At 35.6% G+C, this 21,827-nt stretch overlaps 1 protein-coding gene across 1 annotated transcript in view; it reads left to right on the top strand.

Moving 5' to 3' along the window:
* The window catches only part of LOC143186448 (uncharacterized), a 36,151-nt gene extending 30,578 nt beyond the window's left edge, over positions 1-5,573 (top strand). The window contains exon 2 of the mRNA XM_076390124.1: positions 4,091-5,573. Within this exon, the coding sequence (XP_076246239.1) occupies positions 4,092-4,946 (855 nt within the window). The 5' untranslated portion in view covers position 4,091 and the 3' untranslated portion in view covers positions 4,947-5,573. The remainder of the gene's footprint in view (positions 1-4,090) is intronic.
* Positions 5,574-21,827: the final 16,254 nt, after the last annotated feature.

The following is a 21,827-nucleotide window of genomic DNA, read 5'->3' as shown; positions in this document are numbered from 1 at the left end:
CGTGGAATATATTGCGCTGTGATTCTGAAAGCGATAGAACAAGGAATCGCTTGGTTGGCGTGCCCTGATTTTGTTTCAAATTAGGCATACGAATGGAGCATTGAAAACTGGGCGTTTGATGAACAGAGTTTCCCAAGTGTGATGCTCACTAATCAGTTTTCGAAAGTTTGTGGAGTATGTCTAAGCGAATATGCTCGTATATATGTACTCTCTTTCAGGAGTAGATATTAACAATTTACGCTGTTCCATGTGTCCTACTGTTTTGTGCAGTTTGATTGCTTTGAAATTGTAGATATTGGAATATACGAAGTCTTTAAATATTTGAAATATTTATGTAGGTAGTTGAGTATTTGAACGTTTAATATTTGAAATATTTGGATTATTTGGAAATTCTATAATTCAGAGAAATGCTCTGGTTTAAAGATATATATATGGCTTTTATTTTCTTCCACATACAAAATTGAGTATGGAAATTATTGAGTAGGATACTTTTTAAATGCACCTACCGTTTACGATCTTAAAAGCAACCATAAACGCATTATGATGAAGCAGAGAACGTCGTAAAGTTAATATTAAAAATGCTTTTTAACCCTCCAACTCGATCTCCCGCAAGGTAATAACTAATACATCAGGTTATCAAATTTATTTTTATTTCACGTAATCATCGCGATTGTGTCAGGAGGATAGTAAAGGCTGCGATAAATCACTTTTATACTTCACAAAGTCTTTCAAAATACGATTATGTTTTATACAAATATAATATTCTGACAGAGAAAAAATTTTACTTGTAGTGGTTTTCTTTCATTTTATTTTATATTACAGCAATCTGTTTTTTAATTTTTATGTACACTCAGCTAGTACAAACTCACTAAAATGGTACAATAATATATTATGTGTTCCTCCTCGGCGTTGCACAGTGGTTTCATTAAATTCGAAAAAAGTTACCACATATCTTGCCGCGTAATTTATGTTCACTTGTATTCTGTCAACTTCTTACACTTCTTCGCCGCCAGCTTGTAGTAATAGTGTCGATTCAAAACTTTTATCCTAGGAACTTTCCCTCATTTGTATTTGTCAGGTGAACGTCGCTGTATAAATTGCCTGGTTTCCAGTCGGAAGCTTAGGTCCATACTTCAGAGTTAGACTAATTCCAATTTCTAATTACACGTCGTGGGTCAGCTTCATCAAGAGCCCAAATAGATTCAGTTAGTTTATGATGAATTAGAGAACTTTACTTTAAAATAGCTTAATGGAAGATTTAATTCATAATTTTTTAACAATTTTCATTAGAAATGAAGATAATTAGTCAGATTCCAATTTGTATGGTATTATACGTTTAGATGCTATTTATTTTATTTTAGTGAAATTTACACATGCTACATGCTAAAATAAGACGAAAATGAAGATACAGAAAATTATATTCCAGGCTTCGTTTTCAAGTTTTCCATTGGTAAAATATAATGTTTAGAATATGCGTGAAATGTGTCTGACTTAGAAACTTTTTCTACTGATTTCACTGAGTCTGATCTGACTAATGCGCGCTAGCAGTAGAATAAGTTCCAAATCAGACACATTTCATACTTGTAGTTATTAGAAATCTTAGAGTCGTAGCACATCAATAGTTCAATATTTAATTGCAACTTTGCGTAGATACTTACAGTTGCTCACAAACAACAAAATTTGTACGTAGTCATTACTGGTGATGGTTGTATATAGTGCATACTGCAGAAAAAAATTAGAACAAGCTGAAATACATGAATGTTGTATCCCTCTTTTCAGTATTCAACATACATTGAATAGAGACATTTGAAACCCTATTTCTGTGTGCATAAATATGTGCACACCATTTCACCTATTTACGCCAATGTATCATAAATCCTCTGCAGAATTCTACTTATTTTAACATTAAGGATAGTTTATTAATAACCCTTCCAATTAATTACGTTCTTAGTTGCAAGTGGAACATGCATGAAATATGCATTCTACGCACAAAGAAAAGGAACAAGGAAACGAGATATAATAGAATAATTAAACCGTGCAGATAATAGAACTTCTGACCTACAGCATTCAGTACACGAGTCGTCTTCATACATCCAGTGAGACTCGAGTGACCGAATTTGGTTGCTTTCACATTTCTCTATTCATCTGAAGAGACACTCTTTTTTAGAGATCTCGAAATGAAGTGTTAATCTCGTTTCCTCTTTCCACGTCGCGTCGCTAAGCTTCGCGGCGTCGAGGACGATTACGCATAACGTCGAAGAAGAAGTTTTCACAGGTTCGAGGACACCAATGGGCAGCCTTTCGGTAATTCATTAGCGTATTAAAGCAAATTAACGCGCGATTCTATCGCAGTGCATCCTGTGAACCCTGTGAGCGAACCCTGTACAGCCTTTTAGAATTACGAACTTTCGACGAATCCCAAAGAAAATAGACGTCCATTAGAGACGAGCATTGTTTAAATGAATTAGTAAATTCTCGCGAATTGGAAATAAAGAGTGCTTTCAATCCAAATAATAGTCTTTGCTTTGCTAGTAGAATGATCATTTTTTGCCCCCGAAAAACAGGAAAGGCCATTTTGGCATAGATTTTGGCCTGTTGCATGTGACTGAACGCATAGAATGACTAATGTAGCGAAATTAGATAGCAAGATTAGATGAGAAGTCATTTTTAGTGCTTGAAGTTTAAGATCCTACTTTTCAAATCTTTTTCATCTACAAAACCAAGCAGTCGTCAGACAATGCTCGTCTCGACAGGACGATTCTGGAAACTGGGAGAGACTGTGGCTCTTTTCTACGTGAAGGTGAAGGAAGTTGGTGGAATATACAAAAGTATGTTTTATATTCTGTGATAGTACTTGCTTCGATAGATGCAATGATGCACTCGAAATACCAGATGGAATTGCATTAGTTTCTTTGACTGAATTGTATGCTGTTTTACATGAATTACTTCTTGTGGTTATCCGATATGCATATGAGGACACTAAGGTATAAATATTCAAGAATTAATAATTTAATGAGATATCTTCAATTTCATGACTGAAAGTGAATTTCGTACAGTAACTGTTTAACTTTTTTTTTGGAAGATTTAGAAATAATTATTGCTAAATAATTATTGCTTAGTAATTATTGTTAAAAAATGTATTTAGACTATAAGAGTAGCAGATATAAATACTTACAGTAATAAAATAATTTTCTGAAGTAAAATATGAAGCATCTCTTGAAATATTAAATTTTCATTATTTATACCTTATTGCTTCTTTATCCAGAATAAGTAGAAAGTATTAAGAAAGAATGGTTCAAAGATTTGCAGACTTGTAATAATTAATTCATTTAAAAGTGTACAGTGAAAATGAATTCTTAAGTAAGTCATCTTAGAATACATAGCTCTGATTTAATCTACTGAATACCAAAAGCCTGCAAATTTTCAAACCATTTCTTTAGAAAGCTCCACGTATAAAAACATACAATTCCATTGGGTATAATAATTCAGTTGCATCTGGCACGTGTACAGTGACTCCTTAAGCGAAGCTGTATAATTTGAATAGATATAAATCTAACAACAAAAATATCAATAACATGTCACAGTATTATAGTGACATTTATAAATCTTAAAAACCATGTAAGAGCAAATTTTAATGTTACATAAATATCCAGATATTTTTCAAACTTAATTCATTAAACTACTTCTAAAATAATACATTTTTCTTAGCTAATACATTTTTCTTGCTGGTTACGAATACGTTCAAACCACAAAATTTAGAAATCCAAATTACAGCAAAACTGAAACATTAACAGGAGTCACTGTACCAACCAATCACTGCGTCTCACAGAACCAAGTGCAATCACGCAAAACCAAAGACCACCAAACTCCACAAGCTTCCTTCAACTTCCAAGAACAGAAGTCACAGTCCCCTTATCTAGAATCGCCCTGTACCGCCTGCATTCACAGTCAAAGCAGACGAAAGTCAAATCGTACGAACGAAACGATTTAAAAAAAAACAAAAAAGGCAAGAGTAGAGAGCCACGGTAATACTCGTAGAGAGCTGTAGAGCGAGATTGACTGAGCGAGGGTTGTCTTTCCGGTGTTGCAGGATGCACGCGGTTGGATTGCACTCGGCGCTGGCCATCAAGCGTCAGAGAAAGCGTCGGGACGAGCAGCGTCGTGCCCGCGAGCGTCGTTATAGCGCGCAATCGGGGGAGAGCGGGCTGACGTCGCCGAGGGCATCGACGGGCTCCTTGGACCACCACCCGAGACACCACAAAACCGGACATGCAAATCGCGGTGCCGGCCAGGGCATGCTGGACACGAAGGTGGTCACATCGGTGGGGATGCTCCACATCGGCGTGGTCTTCCTGGTCCTGGGCGCCTTCCTGCTGATGAGCGGCCTGCTGCCTGGGGACCTGGCCCAGTGGGGCACCAAGGCCTCTGGGGGCTGGTGGAACGAGCTGGTCGCCATTGGTCTCTTCGCCATATTCGTCGGGATCTTCCTGATAATCCTGAACCGAGTGATCGCCAAGAAGGAGGAGAACGACCTGGAGGAGTACGTGCAGAGGCAGCTGACCAGGTCCAGATCGGGACACAGGCTGGAGAGGGACGTAGAGACGGGAGGGTTGACTACTAAACACGCCAGAAGAGCGAGGCAGATGCAGCAGGAGGCGAACATAGAAGCACAGAACGAGAAGAACTCTGGATCGCCGCCTAGGAGTCCTCCGCCAGCTTACTCACCGCCGCCTGTGATGAACGGGGATCACCAGGGTGTCCCATCGTCCCTGTACCTGGAGCAGATCACGGAGGAGATCAGCGATCGCGTGGAGACGTCGACGACTAATAGCTTAAGCCCTGGATCGCCGAGCGAAACTAGGGAGCTGCTGCAGAACCCTCGCCACTCGAAGCAGAATGGGAACCCCCAGCAGGCGCATCGACCCCTCTATGTGTCCAGGATCTAGAGGTGCTGGGGAAGGCTCGTCGTCTCGACTAAGAAGTGGGAACGAGGAGGTCTCACAGGGGAGCAAATTTCGGCAGACTTTTACGACGAAGAGGATTTTGTATAATTGGATCCGGTGTGATTTCTACCTTTTTCACATTTTCTCGTCGGTTGGTCCACGGATGGATCAGTCACGTCTACAGTGGAGGACGTTGGGAGGCGACAGGAATTTGCTCAGAAATCATTCGAGAATGTTACTCGATGTGAGAGGAAGACAGAGGAGACTGTATTTCGACTTGAAATGTTCTACTATCCTGCTAGCGATTTTCCATATCTTCGTTACCTACTGCTGTAAGAGCTAAGATGAAACTTCGAGCTTGAATCTTTGATAGTCTTTAGGAGTTGTCGAGATCCTGTGGGCTGGAATTTCGAGGGTTGCTTTGAAATTATTTAGTGGTAGGGATTTCACTGGTGATTTGGGGGTAAGTTTGGTTAGTTTTGATGAGTGGTGGCGAGGAAAGGACCAGAGTACGAAAGAGGGTGGTTGAGTGTTTGAGGGACCAAGGCTTTGTTCGCAGTAATTCTTCTGTATTAAGTATTGGTTAGTAATTTGTCTTAACTTTCTCTCATTATGGAATTAAATAAGGTATTGTAGTGCTACTGGCTCAAAAATTTATTTTTATAATTAGTGAGTTCATTCTTAATTTGTTTCTGTTCATTTTTGAGTTTCTGAGAGAACTGGATTCGAATATTTCGTCCAGTCAGCGTTTCTTCTTGGACATAATTCTAAGGAACTTCCAGTTAAGAAGTTTTGCAATGATGGTAATACTATATGTGAAAGAAAGATGTCCTTTTGTGCATGTGGTTGATCACAGACAAGAATTTAACAACATATAAGAGGAAATTTCAGTCTCAATAGTTGATAGCCAGAGTTGAGCAAATTTTAACGTTGCAATAAAAAATAACAATTATCTAATATTGAGCAAAACAGCCATTCCTTTAAACTATTGTATTTTAAATTCCATTCACTAAAGTATAACTTAATATCATACAACTTTACAATTACAATATTTACGTTCCACTACAGATTAATTATTGAACATCATTTCTTACAGTAACGTCATATAAAGTCTGCCTCCAAAGAACCAACTTCCTCGCAAAATCACAGAACTGAAATCTCGCTCTACCATACTTTCACAATCGAGCAAAATTTCACAGCACCAGGTCTCGACAATTTCAGTCGCATCTAAACCTGTAAAGTTGTCACACGATTCAGCGCAAACCGACGATCAGTATTGACAAAATGCAACGACACACATACAGGCTTTCGATATCACGACAATCGCGAGTTCGACGCGTGTGCGTTCCCTGTGACGAAGAGAAAGTATCTTCTTCGACGCATCGTCAGCCGCCAGATCGTCGCAGTTCGCTTTGAGCTCGCAGAATTCGTGCTGAGGAGGCAGAAAATCGTATCAGGATTCAAGGAAAGCTGCGTCAGTCGGCGCGAGAATCCCCACGAGGAAACGATTAAACTTTTCGTCCATTGAAGCTTTCATAGGGTGACATTTTCTTAAGGACAACTTTTAGGAAAGTTAAGGGAAGTTCTTACCAGGTTTTAAGCCTCGTTAAGACCGCACGAAGTAGGTATAAGAAATCGATCCAGTCGCGAGACTGGCCGAATATTCGCGCGCTACCCCGACCCTATCAGGAAGATACAGAGATGCCTGGTTGTAGTTACGTCGATCGAAAGTACTCGACACTGCCGTCGAATAGGGCTCCCACGTAACTGTTACTCTTTCCAGGTGTATAAGCTCCTTTCACGGCTTCGTTTAGCCGAATTCTGTGGTTCGTATCTCGCAGTATCTCGGAAAATGTAGGCGATGAGTTCACGAGTCTATTTTTACGGAGTGAGTTCTCTAAGTGTAACGAACAATTTTTAATGAAACTCTGCCAGATTGTAGAAGTCTGTAGAATTCTCAGTTCATAACGTAGTTCGTGGTTTAAAGTTGGTCTGTATCTTTTTGAAAGGTTTGAAGAAATTTCCATTATAGTAATTTTTGAATCATATTAAAGAGACTGAGGTATTTAAAATTTGCATGTTTAAATAATTGAAAAATTGAAGATCAGGAAATTTGAAATTATGGAACTTGAGTATTTGAATATTTGAACATTTGAATATTCAATTGTTTAAATATTTGAATTTAAAAAATTTGAAAATCTACAAATTTAAAAAGAACTCATTACAAACTAGTCGTTGCACTTAATGAACTCTCTTAATCGAACACCACAGAGGTAAATTCTCTCCCAGAAAGTGCTCGAAAACAGCAGCGACCACGATACATCGAGAACGACTAAGCGAACCAGCATCGACCTTCTTATCGCTTGCACCAAGAAAGTAAAGAAATTTTTAACTCGACCAGTAGTACCTATTTCGGTACTGTTCGCAAGAGGGTCTCCTCCATCCCCCTCTTCACATCGCGCTTCACTCGAGTGGCTCGAATTGTATACTAACATAAAACACTGTGACCAGCTAACGTCCATATGTATAGCAACGAAAGCAAACGGAAGGGAATCGATGTGCACGCGAGTCATTCGCGCGGATGCCCCTGGCGTGACTATAACTGGACACCTCTGTATTTCGTGGATATTCCAGTCAGCCGAGCCGTGAGACTCTGGCGTTCCCGATAACGCGGAAGGATTTATGGTCCGCGCGTGGAAGAGGTTCTCCTGGCGAAGAGAAATACCAGAGCGGAAGGTGGAGCTCAGTGGGCCGTTTGATTCTCGAAGTCCAAGAGATAGGATGGCTCGCATGGTTGATTAGAGTCGACTTAAGGAACACACGCTCACGTGTAAAAAAAAAAAATGCACTCAAGGACCAAGATTAAATTATTTCGGGAGGGCAGGTAGACAGTTTTAAGATCAAGGGTGAGTGAGGGAGGCGAGACGAGAGGGGTAGGAACCGCGTGGTTAACGTGTCGCGGGATATCGGTAGTTAATTCATCGATTAATCATCTATTAGTATATATAGCATAGACGTTTAAGGATACTGAACGAGAGGAACGTTTACAACGTTTACAACGCCAACATACTCATTACCATTTAAATATATCTACTGCAAAGCAAGACGGACCCGATGTCTGGACCACGCGTCTTTAGGAGATGCACAATATACCGATGATGTCCTCTAACGTTTTGGGAGATTGGTCTCGATAACGCGGGTCTGATTATCAGTCATTGCACTTGTAACTGTCCTTCATTGTACGATTTACCAGACTCTGTCTCGCGTAGTCACGTAGCTCTGATCAGTTTTGGTCCGTAGATTATCAAGTTAGTTCATTTGGGATAGAAGATAGAAATCGAATAGGGGTACGGATTTCATTTGACAATTGGATTTTGTATGTCGATGGTACGTTGCGTTTCGAGTTTCTTTAGAGAGGTATTTAGTTTAGAGTAGTTTGTAACTCTTTAACTTCCTTAAACTTGATCTCAGAATAGTTTGTGAGGGATGCGCTGAGGAGTAAGAAGTTTAAATACAATTTTTCATCGAGAGAAATATTTTAAAGGATAAGTGATATGTATTGCTAGAGTGCTGTGGATCTAGAGTGATTTTTAGTTTTATGAAAACTTAATATGTTAAAACTTTGCATTATTTAAGAGTAAGATATACTTGTTTATATCATTCCTTAATTTTTTGTTAATTATTGAAGTTATGTTTTTTACACTTTATTTTGTGTTTTTTTTCTACAATTTTACCTACATATGTTACACTTCATTTAAGATACACTTAGATTTGTACTTCTTCAAAAAAGTTGTCACGTAGATGTAAGTTAATTTACTTCGTTGAAATTTGTGTTCATTCTAAATACTGAACGAAGTCCATTTATAAAATATATTATGAAATTGAAAATTGCATCTAGATGCAGGCATGAGTATCTTTCGATTTCGTTCACGATACTAATGTAATTTAAAATTTAATTCGATTACATAAGAATATACAGATCTGGACATAAGTCATTTCAAATGAGAAATAAGAAATAAGACTTAGAATAACGAAGCTCTTGAATTATTTTATTAATTCTATCTTCTCTAAAAATCGAATAAACAATTTTGCTTTACAAGTTCTCATAAATAATAATCTCTGATCATTTAAAAGAAATATCTTTGAATGAATGTTAAGCTCTGTACAGTAAAATCAAAGATAAAAACAACATTAAAATATCACTAAATACCTAACGAAACACTAACATAAATAAAATAAAAATCATTCAGTCACTCGAATAAACTAGCGTACAACTATTCGAAAGATACTTATTCATCGAGTAACGTAATTATTGAAGGTAATCTTACTGAAATAACGTCCAGGTCTGATAACACACAATCTCCGAACAGACGCATTCGTGTGAATGCGTTTTGAACTCGTACGCGTTGCATTTACGATTAGACACGGCAGTTCCACTTGTTCCAAGAGCCTCTTGCTCCGAACACGATCGACGTTCAGTGACTGATAGCGCAGTACCATTAAGATAGTACGTAATTTTAATATGCTATATTCCATTTTATAATACATTGGGTATTTAATTACATATGCTAGCTTTAGACGGCGGGATCTTCGAAAACGACCCAGACACCCTTTCCGCGATGCAACCCCCAGCGCGTTGGGAACTTGCCCTGATAATGGTCTTTCACGAAGATCCTCGAATAAAAAATTCACCAAAGTCTCGCGTCGATCGCGACGTGTTCTCGCGTCCCAGGTCGTTTTCGAGTATCTTGGAAGAAAAAAAAAATTGCCACGCTCGGGCGCTACCATTCTGTGATCCAATGAAGAATTAATTAAACTCATACCAAGAGGAAACGTGAATAATGTTCTTTCGAAGAATCTTACTCTGTACATATATATATTATTATTATTATACATCTCTACCTTTTTTAAATTGGGACACCGTGTAGTCATTATCGCGCGAAAGAAGGGAACGAAATCGAGAACCAGAGAGAGGTAACGACAGAGGAGTGAAGGAAGTGAAACGGTGTCCTCACTTTTCGCACTTCGCGCAACTCCAAATTTTTGTATGCTCTTGCAAAACTGAGAGAAAGGGAGAGCGAACGAGAGAGACAGTGTCGTCGTTAGTTGGACGCAAGTCGGTTTAGGCGTGCTCAAGAACGACGAAAAGAAGAGCGAGGCGATTTGGTTCTGACTGAATGTTGAGTGAAAGTGCCTTTTGCGATGTGTTTCGTGTCCCTGTTGTAGCTTTTCGGTGTTGAAGGGAACGGGCTCCTTTTTCGTTCACGATTCTGTGGCGTTTGGACAGCTATGGCGGTGAGAATTGGATCGATTCGACAGGTTCATTTTCTTTTCGATTTTATCGTTTACTTGTGTGGGTTGTTTGGTTGCCAAGACGTAAGCCCCTTCGCTTGATCTCGTGACAAATGAATTTTTCTGTGACGCCTCGTAACGAAGGAACAGAAAGCTGGAGTTTAGATGAGGAAAAGTGCTGGGCTTATGCTACTTGTCGATCAAGGAACTCGCACGAAGGCTACAGTTGTTAATAGAATCAAGCAGGAAATAATTCCTTGTGAAAAAGTTAGTCAAAGCTGTGAGATGAACTTTTCTCATAGAGTTTTTTCCTTTCGAAACAATACATTATATTTTGTTATACAATTGTGACTCATTTCGTCGCAAAGAATCGCCTTCTTAATATTGCAAATTGTAATTACCTTTGTAAATGTATAGAGTCAGTAGCTTTAATATTCAGACATCATTCTATAGTATCATTGAATGCCCCATGAAATATAATAGCTTAACGCTGAGTGGTTTCAGTGTGTCTTGAATATTGAAGTTGCTCATTGTACATTGTCTGTACAAATGGAAATTTCTTTGTTTTATATACAATATATATTTTACTCTTAAGAAACGAAGCGGACAATCATGTCCAACGCTGCTTAAGACGATAGTAGCAGGCATTACATTTGTATAATTGTAACTTATTCTACAAATTTGACGATAATAATTTAAATGACAAGATCACCATAAGATTTGAAATCTTCATTAATGAAGATCTTTCTACACGGATTACATTACTGTATTCATGTATTAGTTTACGAATGAATCGAACGATTACTTGCTTTACTTCTTCCATTCCTTCGAAACTGAAAGGCTGAAAGCGCAGATTAACTTTAATCATACTTATAGGTACTTCTACATATAATTCTCTCATGTTATTATTATTTAAAGATCTATCTATCTTCTCTAAAGGTGAACTTATTCTATATTGTACCAGTTGTAACTTTTTTATTGCTGTATATTATAACATGGATTTTTAATGCACGACAGATTTCCTGTTAAGAATATATTATATATATATTATATATATATATAGACCTGTATCTACTCATCCATAAGGGCGAAGGGGTTACTTGGCACATTGATTTTGGGGTATAGAAATACGTTAAGATAAGTGGTACAATTACTTTAATATAATACCTTGCGCACACTTGTAGAGTGTGAAAGCTTTAAAGCTTTAAAAAAGACAATTTTACATTGCGGATGAGGGTCCTTCGAGGAGGCATCGAGTTAAAAATATTCTATACGTGAAAACGAAAGATTTATAACACTTTTGTGTCTCAAATTGAGACTCTTGTTTCTTGTTAATTTGCTTTTTTATGGGAACAATGTAATAACAGGAGAAATAATATTTCAGAAATACTTAGCTTGTAAAATATTAGTCCTGTTACAATATTATAATGATAAAACTAATGCAATGCTGGAAAATAGTATTATATCTGTGTTTAACAAAGAATTAACAATCTCAATTTTAAGACAGTTCATTTTACCCTTTCGTATTAATATCCAAATGCAATAAAAATAAATAATTTTTATTGTATACTATTTTAAACTGTAACAAATCCATCCATAAAATAATCCATAAAAATGGCAGTTAATATTCTTACTAGTATAGTGGATTCTATTAAATAAAATCTCTTCTTCTTCTAAAAATGTTTCGACTTAATTATAAATATAATTATGATTACTCTCACGAACAAGAATTCGATTTGTCCATGTTACTGCATTGATCGTTATCTTTATTAGCAATTGTATTGAACTCTGCTCATATCTCTTGCAATGTCGATGTCAATCGTCGTTAGAAACTAATAATAAAGGGCACATTGAACCTCTAATTATCTACAGCGTACAAACAGAACATTATCAAGATATGAATACATCAATTCATTAATTTCAAATAATTGATACTGCTTCGTACAACGATCCATAACCGTAATTTAGATATTATTACAAATTTTTCACTACGAAGAGTCAAATTTGAATTAGCGGTACTTAATTAACATTCAATTTCAATTTCCATAATATTAAATATAATTCAAACAGCAACGACCTGGTGTAACAGAAAATTGCGTATAATTAAATAATAATTGCATCTTTAACCTACTATTTTGCAATTCATTTTCTTCTTAACACTTCATTAATATGTCTCCAGTTATCTAGTTGTAATATTTCATCTGAAAGTTCACGTTGGAATATTATCCTGGTTCTTTTTCCGCTCCAAAAAAGTGAAGAAGCAACTGGCGTTGATGTTCTCGCTCGAAGAGAGCCTCGAACGCGAAGCATTCCGTAAAAGGAAATTCCATTAAGACTCGCGGAATTCGCTCGACTATTTTTCCTTCGCTATTGCGAGTTCGAGAGTCGCGGGGAAAGCAATCGAGGGCTAATTAAGGAATACACGCGACTGCTGTGTGGGTGGCGACTCCCATATCGACGCTTATAATTCGCGTTTCGAGCAGCTATAGTCGGATCGAAAACAATTAGCTACTCTAGGTCATCGAATGCAGGCCGTTTCCTCATTTTTAGTATTTTGCCACTCGAAAAATTGAATCGGTGAAAAAAAGCAGAAGAATAGATACGAAAAGAGAAAAACAACTCACGAAACGCTGAGACTCGTAATTTATTTTTAAAACCCTACTATTTCGCTGAAGTTCACCCCGACTATGGCGACCCATCTCTGCATCCTCGCTCCATTTTTCTGCGCGTGACATTCCACGAAAGTCGATGATAAGGAACAATCCACGTGCCTCCTATACAGAGGATAGATCCCATCGGGAGGGTGATAGACTCGCGTAGGTTCGCAGGACTATCGATTCGATGCGGTTCTGGAAAGGGTAGAGAAAGATGGCAGAATTTCACGCGAAGAAAAGGCTTAACAGAAGATAACGAATTCCCTAGCGAACTCGGAGTCGGAATTTCGTAGTAGTAAGAAGTCTGTCGATTCGCTGAAGAGGGAAGTCTCTGCGCGTCGTTTCCTTGTTCGACCGTAAATTTTGAAAGTTTACGTGAGAAGTCATCTCTTGTATCGAAAATGAAATTTTTGGTGAATACGAAACGATGGGGAGGACGATGAAATTCTAGGTGTTAAGGGAAGCGAGTAATTTCGACCTTTTCTTTCCTCGATGATGTGAGAATGGACAGCAAGATCGAAGAAAGAGTCAGAAACCCTTTGAACAAGTAATTTAAAGCGTAATCTTATTGTATGTACAAGCTCTAGGATTTTAAGATATGAGATAAGGAGAAGAGTATGGCTGAGGTGAGCGTTGACGATCTTTATCATTGTTATAACTATAATTATAGCTCTTGCATACATTATTGCAATACGTATTACCGCAACTATTATAAATAGGAATTAATAAGCTTTCTTATGCCGTTTCTCTATTGTACCACTTATATACACCTGATTGCACGACTTTTTCGAGAATAAATCTTTATGAAACGCTCCAGTCTTTTTAACTTGGCTGTTCTTTCTACATTCTTTCTGCGTCAATGTTCCCTGATAAGTGATAGACAATCTTAAACCTGCGTTTTTATCGTTCATACTTTTTTACAGAATTTTTGAAATGTAATAAGATAACATTACAACTATTTTATCGTTTTGTTTCTGGTTACTATGTGAAGGACTATAATGAGAAAATAAGATATTATTACTCTTATTTGGGACACTAATTTCACTTACGTAAATCTGGAACTAGTAGTATGTGTGAAATTTATGTTCCTAGCTGATGAGATTATAATTATAATTTAAGATTACAGGAAGTGTTTCCTCTAATGCTATTAGCATTAATGCAAACATTTTATTTTTATGATATTTAAGCGTTTCAAACAAATCAGTAAAATAGTGATAAATAATGTTACTGATAGTTGAAATGAAAAGGCCTTTTTTGTTTCTTACAAAATGTATCCATTTTCAATAATTAAAATATGTATTCAGAACATATAAAACCAATTAAAATTAGGAATATTTTTATAGTAGAAATATTTTTAATCCTCGTTTAAGTTAAAGACTATTTATTGATCGATTAAATTGACAATCAAGGTATAGTTCCGCGATATAATTTCAAACGTTGAGTTATTTGGAGACTTAATAGCGAGATAATTGTTGTTTACACCCGTTCCTCGGTTCGATATTATCGATACCTTGCTATCCTTTCAGTCAGCCCTCTGACATGTTCCTAACACGATCGAGGACGATGCAGTAAAACTTCCATTACCAAAATTCCTAGAGGAAATTTCATGTTAATTTAGAAGTAGAAATATTGAGAAAACTATCATAAAATAATGTTTTTGAAGATATGTGTCACCAATATTTCTATTGCCTATTGGATCCTACAACCTTCGAACACCTGTGCAAAATTACATTCTTCTTTTACCTACAATATTGACTTCTTTCCTTCAATATTGTACAGATTTTGACATTTCCATTCAGTATTTTTTATACGACAAACACTTGTCTACTATCAACGATTTAGAGTCTGTCTATAAAGTAGGTATATTCTCCTGAACTCTTCAGTAATAGAAAACTTTAACTAATCGTAAGACAAGGAAATTAAAAGATATCTTATTATCTTTGTATTTGAATATCATAGTATTAATAAACTCAAAACTTTTATTTTCCATATCATAAACATTTTTAAGAAACTATTTTTTCTCCAATCATTCCAATATCAAAAACCAATAAGAAAAAGATGACTATTTCAATACACACGATTTTACAAGCCTCAAGAAATTGATACTATTGTATCAGATTTGTAAAGGACACTTCTTGTACGATAGAAATTGAAAATGGAATTTTGATTATTTTACGTGACCTACGCGTCGCATGTTGGATCTTTTGCTAGTCGAGTACTCTGCAATGAGACTAATTCAACGACCTGGACGTAAAGCTGCTCGATTCACTAGCTAGGGCTTTATTACTCTTCAAATCCTGGGGAGCATTGTGTTTCTTCTTCGCGATTTTATATTCTCAATATGACGTTGCGTCGCTTGGAAACGTTCGTTCTTTAACGTCAAAGTTTATAACTGGAAGCAACGAGTACGAAGCTGTGTCTTTTACATTCTTATGTTTTATCGCGCGTTTTATGAGAGACATTGGATTAAATGTCACTTTAGTACAGAATTCCTCATATAGTGACAAATATTTGCACACACTGGAAATAGATTTTTTTAAATATCGTGTGTATTAATTTAAACGCTTTACAGTAAAAAAAATATTGTACGAGCTAACGCGAGAAATTCATCTACGCGAAAATAATTTTAAAAAATTGAGAACTCTGTAAAAATGTTTTTCAATACTATTTTTATGTGCATATCTATAGATACATGTGCAATCTAAAAATACAATAGAATAGCATTATCTTAACAGGAGTTCGTATTTTTTAAAAAAGTATTGTGTCATTTTGACGAGAAAATAGTTATTTTTAGAGATATTTTAAGAGTAACTTTAATAAAAAATTGAAGCTAGTCGATACACGGAATCTGTTAATCGAAAATGAGAAATTGTGAAAAAAAGCTGTATTTATAGGAGGATGATTATTTAAAATATTCATAGAATTTATGGATCATTAGTCAGCATTAAAGTGACACGAACTGAAAGAACCTTTTGACATTTCACGATTCAAAATAGAAAAATATTTCTGCTTTGTACCTCTGCCATTCCATTTTAGTACAATAACTGTAACAACACTTATAATAGTAATAATATTTTCAAACTAATAATTATTTTCTAATCTCAAATTGCTTTTCTAACATATAAGTACTCATTCTGTGGAGATGTAAAAATCGTGCAATACTTTGCACATTTTCTTTGCTATAACAGACTCAACAAATTATTTCTTTTTTAATTTTTAATCTCTACTGAAAATTCCCATTAACGTGCTTAGCGAGAAACATTTTGCAAGAAATGCTGGAATGGAAAGCATTAAAAAATCGACTCTCCAGGGCTCGTACTCTTTTATTGCATTAAGTCGCATTATGGGCAAATGCAGGCGCCACAAAGAAAAAAAGAGGGTAAAAGAATCTCTGCAGGAAGCCACGTGTGGCTACAGTTTACGAGGAACCGATTCAGAAGATCTACTGAAAGACTAAAATTCAAATTCAGTCGGGCGGAACCAATTTATTTCTTTAATACTAGGTTCTTCCTCATCCTCGCGCTTTTCGCTATTCAACAGACGTCATCTGTTCAAAAATATGGGATGTCCTAAACTGGGAAGAATTTATACGTAAATGCACAATAAATATTCAGGTAATAATATAGCTTCACTATTGAATCATTTTCAACCTATACTTCGGTTTGTTAACAAGCTTTAACTTTATATGAATAATTGAAAATTGCCATACTCCATGACCCAGTTTCCCAAACCATTACGACGATTTTAATCAAATTTTCACTGAGCACTCTAGTAGTACTGCTAAATTTATTGAATTACACGGCTTTTTGAAAAACCTTTTAGAAAAAACGCCAAAATCTTGTTTAATTAATTGTTTGACAAGTAATGAACGAAAAAATTGATCACAAAATGATTTTATGAATTTTGCCATATTGTCCAGTAAAAGATGTACTATTAGTAGTCTGAGGTTGGAAATTCTTTTAATATTCTTCAAGTATGCTGAGTTCATTAGGATAATATAAATCAAGTTTGCCTAGCTTGTTTTTATAGTCATACCAGAACTTAAAGAATCTATGAAACTTAAAAATTAAAATTGATGTTCACTAATATCCTTTCTAGGCATACTTAATAACTACTTGATATGTAGCAAATAGTAACTTTTAATATTGCTAGGTATAATACTGTTTGCTTGTATACAATACATAGAATATATACATACATATATAGCTGATAGTATTCCACCTGTTTCAACCACTTAGGGTCCACATTTCTGAAGAAATATTTGATCCAGAGATTCAGAATTTCTGCTACAAATATTGATAGTATATATATGCTTGAAGTAGGTCAGTATTGTGTTTTCATTCCTAGCATTTCTTATACAGCCCTAAATATACAAGATAAAGAAGCACAATTTTCTTTCAGAAGTTGTTAAAATGAAACCTGAACATAAAAGAAGCTGTAAGTATATGCCAAAAATAATTTATCTTAAACTACAACAGAAACCTTTCATTGAGACATCTGAGTCTAAAGTATTCTATAGAATTCAACACAGCTTACATAACTCATCTTATAAATCATTGGAAGATAAATATTTCTTATTTTCTACAATGTGAACCCAGTCACCCACAAAATGTCTGTAACATGTATTCCCCACGCTCTAAACGTCTACTTTCACGGTATAACATCTGAAGACGACATAGAAAATTAAACGTTTCAATAAAAGAAAATGCATTCTTGGGGAACCTATTCACAGAAATATCCTTAACAGAATTGGACGCTCTTGAAACGAATTTTCATTCGAGTAAAAAGTAAAATTAATTCGACCAAAGAAGTGAATCGCTTCCAATGAATAATTTACACCATTTTCAATTTTTATTCGAACATTATTCAAAGTAAAATTCGTTAGAATAACAGTTAGATCTGCTTGAGAGCGGTAAGCTGGGTCTTAGGATCATCTTGGGTAATGGGGAAGGTAGACGAGAGCGATTAAAACATCTCTGGCTCGCTTTTACCGTCGATCCCCGCACAACCCCATGGAACTCGGGTACGTTCGAGTTAGCTGGGTAGCCCAGGGGGTTGAAGAGGGTGGATGTAGTGACGTATCGACCGACGGGGTCACCTGGGGTCACCAAAGTTCATAGCATCTCCTGGTTCACGAACTCGCCGAAAGTACAGCCGCCATTTCTGCATTGTTCACCAATGGTTCTGTAAAAATCGACCACGATGCTCACCGCGGCAATTATCCTCGATTTTACGTGTGATCTTAGCCTTCTTTTCCGGTGAAACGAAGTCGAAGAACTGGCGGCTATGAAAATGGTCCTTGGATGCATGCACTTTGTTAAAACTATGAAGTAGAGTAAGGATAAATGGCTTTGCTAATGGCGTATGATAAAATCTGCGAGGTTTGAGAAGGGAGATTTGTTTCTTTAACTGAAGAGCATTAATAGAGTAATTTACATTCGTTTTAATTGAACATTGGAGGAATAAAATATTGTTTGGGATTACATGAGGAGTTTTCTTGAGCAATCAAGAAATAATGAATTATTGTACATTATGGGAGAAAATTTAAATAAACCTTTAGTGTGTAATTATTCTTTATTTCTATATATATTTATAATTATCTTTAGTGTGTAATTATTCTTCCTTGATTGTTTTTAGTCTGTTTTGGAAAGGATCTGTGACTGCGTGGGTTTATGAAGAATTAACTGACAACTGTACCGTTCTCGATAGGTGAAAGAAAGCTTTAAATTACGTTTATTTTATTCAGTTATTTATGATGATATTTGTGATTTAAGTGTTATGAATATTTATTATTGATGAGCAAGAAAAATAGTCATGGAGGATTACGAGAAGAGCATAGCGTTTTTAGTTTTTACATTAAAATGGTTATTGAACGTGACTTGGATATTTATAACAGAATTGTGCTGAAAATTATACTCAAACTCCCGACCGCTTTATCGATTTGCTCGCATTTATTACTATCTTATACATCCATTAATTAACTTTTTAATTGGCTTTTGTTTTATTAATCTTTGTAATTTATTCTACACCCTAATAGGTTCTCGAGTATGTATTTATGTATAACGTTAATTATATAACTTTGTTAATCTCGAAACCCTATATTTCTTAAAGATATTCATACATTTTAAACTATATCAGCTTATGCATAAATCAATAGCTAAAGTATTTTCAGCTTTAATTTAAATCATTTCATTAAATACATTTATTTACTCAGCATATTTGGTGGCGGAATGGGAACAATTGATCGATGAAAAGAGTATAATTGCTAATACTGAAGTCTGGCTTTGGCAGATTTATATGAATTTTATATTCGTCAATATCATTTAAAAGGTAAGTCGTAATTTTTCAAGAACATGTGACATTATTGTTTTATCTAATAGCATAATTATTCCAGTTTAGTAAAATTTACAGAAATTTTATACTTTATTACATACTACTCGAAGCGAACAGAAATATTGTTATTGTCTTTAACTACCTGTGAATGTATTTTACAATATGAAAATAATAGTACCAGTATTTAGAATTGATAAGAATATGACGCTAATTCCTGGTGCGTAAAAACGAAATGGAAGTATTCTCTAATTTCTCCTTAATTGCTTACAGTGAATAGCGTCTGACAATTTGCAGACTATTCTACTGACGATTTCATCCATCAATTACAACGTGCTGAATACATTGAGCATAGTCGTTAAGTATAATTTGTTGAAACTTTACGCTTCTATTATTATTATCTGTTGCATTAAGCGAATTGGAGTGTCTACAATTATCATGGTGAAATGTTGAGTTTCAACAAAATTTTAATGAAAAAGAAATACCCAGATTGCACCAGTATCCGAACATGGATAAAACATTCTACTTGGACATTAAATGAAATGATGTTTCAAAAACAATTAACATGTTCAATAAGGATTTCATAGGACATTTACTATTTTTAATTATTAGATTTATTTATTGAAATCCTTGACATTAAATATTTAAATAATAAGCTACCGAGTCCATTAATAAAATAAAAAGTATAAAAACAAAATGTATATTTTACTGCATAAAAGCCATTGTATCGTGTTGTAAGTTATTCAAGAAGTAAAAGATTTGATTTAATATAATATTACATTATTTTCGTAACGTAATTAAATTTGTACGATTAAAACTCAATGAAGGGGAATTCACAAATTATGTATTACCTTTAAGTATATTATTTATAATGGTTAATGGTGACCATACGATAGATTTAGATAAATTAAATTAACAAGGGCATAAAAAGGTGGTGTATAGTTCGTGGCTGATATTGGATCGCTTCCTAAAGATAGAGCTATTAGATTATCAAGTATACAAGAAACGGATGTAAATTAATCCCTGCTGTTATCACCATTTACCCCCTCGAAATATGATATAGCATTTTTATGTACCAGAAATGAAAGATAAACGTGGCTAAAATCTCGTGTAAACTTTGGAAATTAGGGCGAACTGATTAACTGATATGCGTCAGATACTATCGTACCTACTACAAAAAACTAAGCCAAGAAATTTGTTTACTCAAAATCTGTGTGCTCAAAATCTCGAGATATCATATATTTTGTGTTAAAATTGAGGAAATTACAATGATTTAATACCCTAAACACATAAATAAATTTATGAGCTGCTGTAGAGAGTATTTAACAAAAGATACTAAAAGTGTTAAGAAATGATTGTGCATACAAAAATAGGACAAAAATTAAGAACGACGAATAGATGCACCTAAAGTGTACGTAAGACGTGTCTGACTTGAAGACTTATTCTACTCTTAGCGTTCATTATTCAGGTCACGCGCAACGCTGCCAGTAGAATGAGACCAATATTCAGACATTTTACATTCCCTCAACAAGTAATAACTCAAAAAGGAAGCCCTAAACGCAATTTCGTCACCCTTAATCTTCGTCTTATTTTAGTCCACAGAATCACCTCATCAAATTTTTGCCACCTGTTGTTGGACATTCCCTATAGTACAGTTTCTCTTTAGTCTTGCACCAGCGAAACGAAAACACATTTTCTAGATCCCCTTGAAATGACGGAAAAATGCGTCGTAAAGATGCATACAAGTACCTTAAAGTGACGATGTTTTCGATGGAGAGTGTGCAAAATATTTTGACGTTTCCGCTTGCTGACACTGTGCGTGGTTGTTTTGCAGGATGATCGGTGCGATGCCAGCGGTGGCAGTACGCCACGAGCGCAAACGACAGGAAAAAAGGCTAAAACGTCCTAGTCAGCTTTACCTGGGAGGCCAATGGATGCCGCCGCCTCAAGGCTCGCCTCCCACCCCCAGCCCCCATGGCCACAACAGCCACCTGGAGCCTTTACCCGAGATATATCTCTGCGGCAAGGTAATTCTTTGCCTTAGTGGACACCGCAAGAACGGCTGTCGGTTAACCTAACGCTGCTATCTATTGATTTTAACGAACACGACAGATTGGAAGAACTCGTTAACGCTTTGCTTTCCACCATAGCAATATAGCTACATGTAAATTTAATTTCCTTCTTTATCGCTGCTAAGAAATAGCTAGGGCTCTAGGGGGTAAATAGAAGCTGAAACACTTCGAAAATGTCGAGGTATTTATTTTGAGAGAATGAAACCAATCTTTTGGAATAAAATTAGCTCTGTTAGAAGAAATGCTAGGATGAAACATAAGAGCAATAGAAGAGAAATAAAAATGTGTGGTGTATCACATTATGTAGTTCATGGTTTACTTTAACATGAAGTTGCGTGTAATAATTTTTAGTATTTTTCATATTTTTCCGCTTATGTTTTTAGAGTCTTTTGTTTAATCAATTAATTCTTTTTTTGAAGCCAAGAAGAAAGAACGTACACCATTTCAAACTTTCAATATTTTATATAAAATCTTTATTATAATTAGAAGTATATTTATTACAAAAGAAACATTTGATTTTCTAAATCCCTAAAATC

Source organism: Calliopsis andreniformis, chromosome 2 (genome assembly GCF_051401765.1).
Source record: "Calliopsis andreniformis isolate RMS-2024a chromosome 2, iyCalAndr_principal, whole genome shotgun sequence".
Lineage (NCBI taxonomy): Eukaryota > Metazoa > Arthropoda > Insecta > Hymenoptera > Andrenidae > Calliopsis > Calliopsis andreniformis.
The sequence above is the reverse complement of the archived record's forward strand: the minus strand, read 5'-3'. Positions and strand labels throughout refer to the sequence as shown.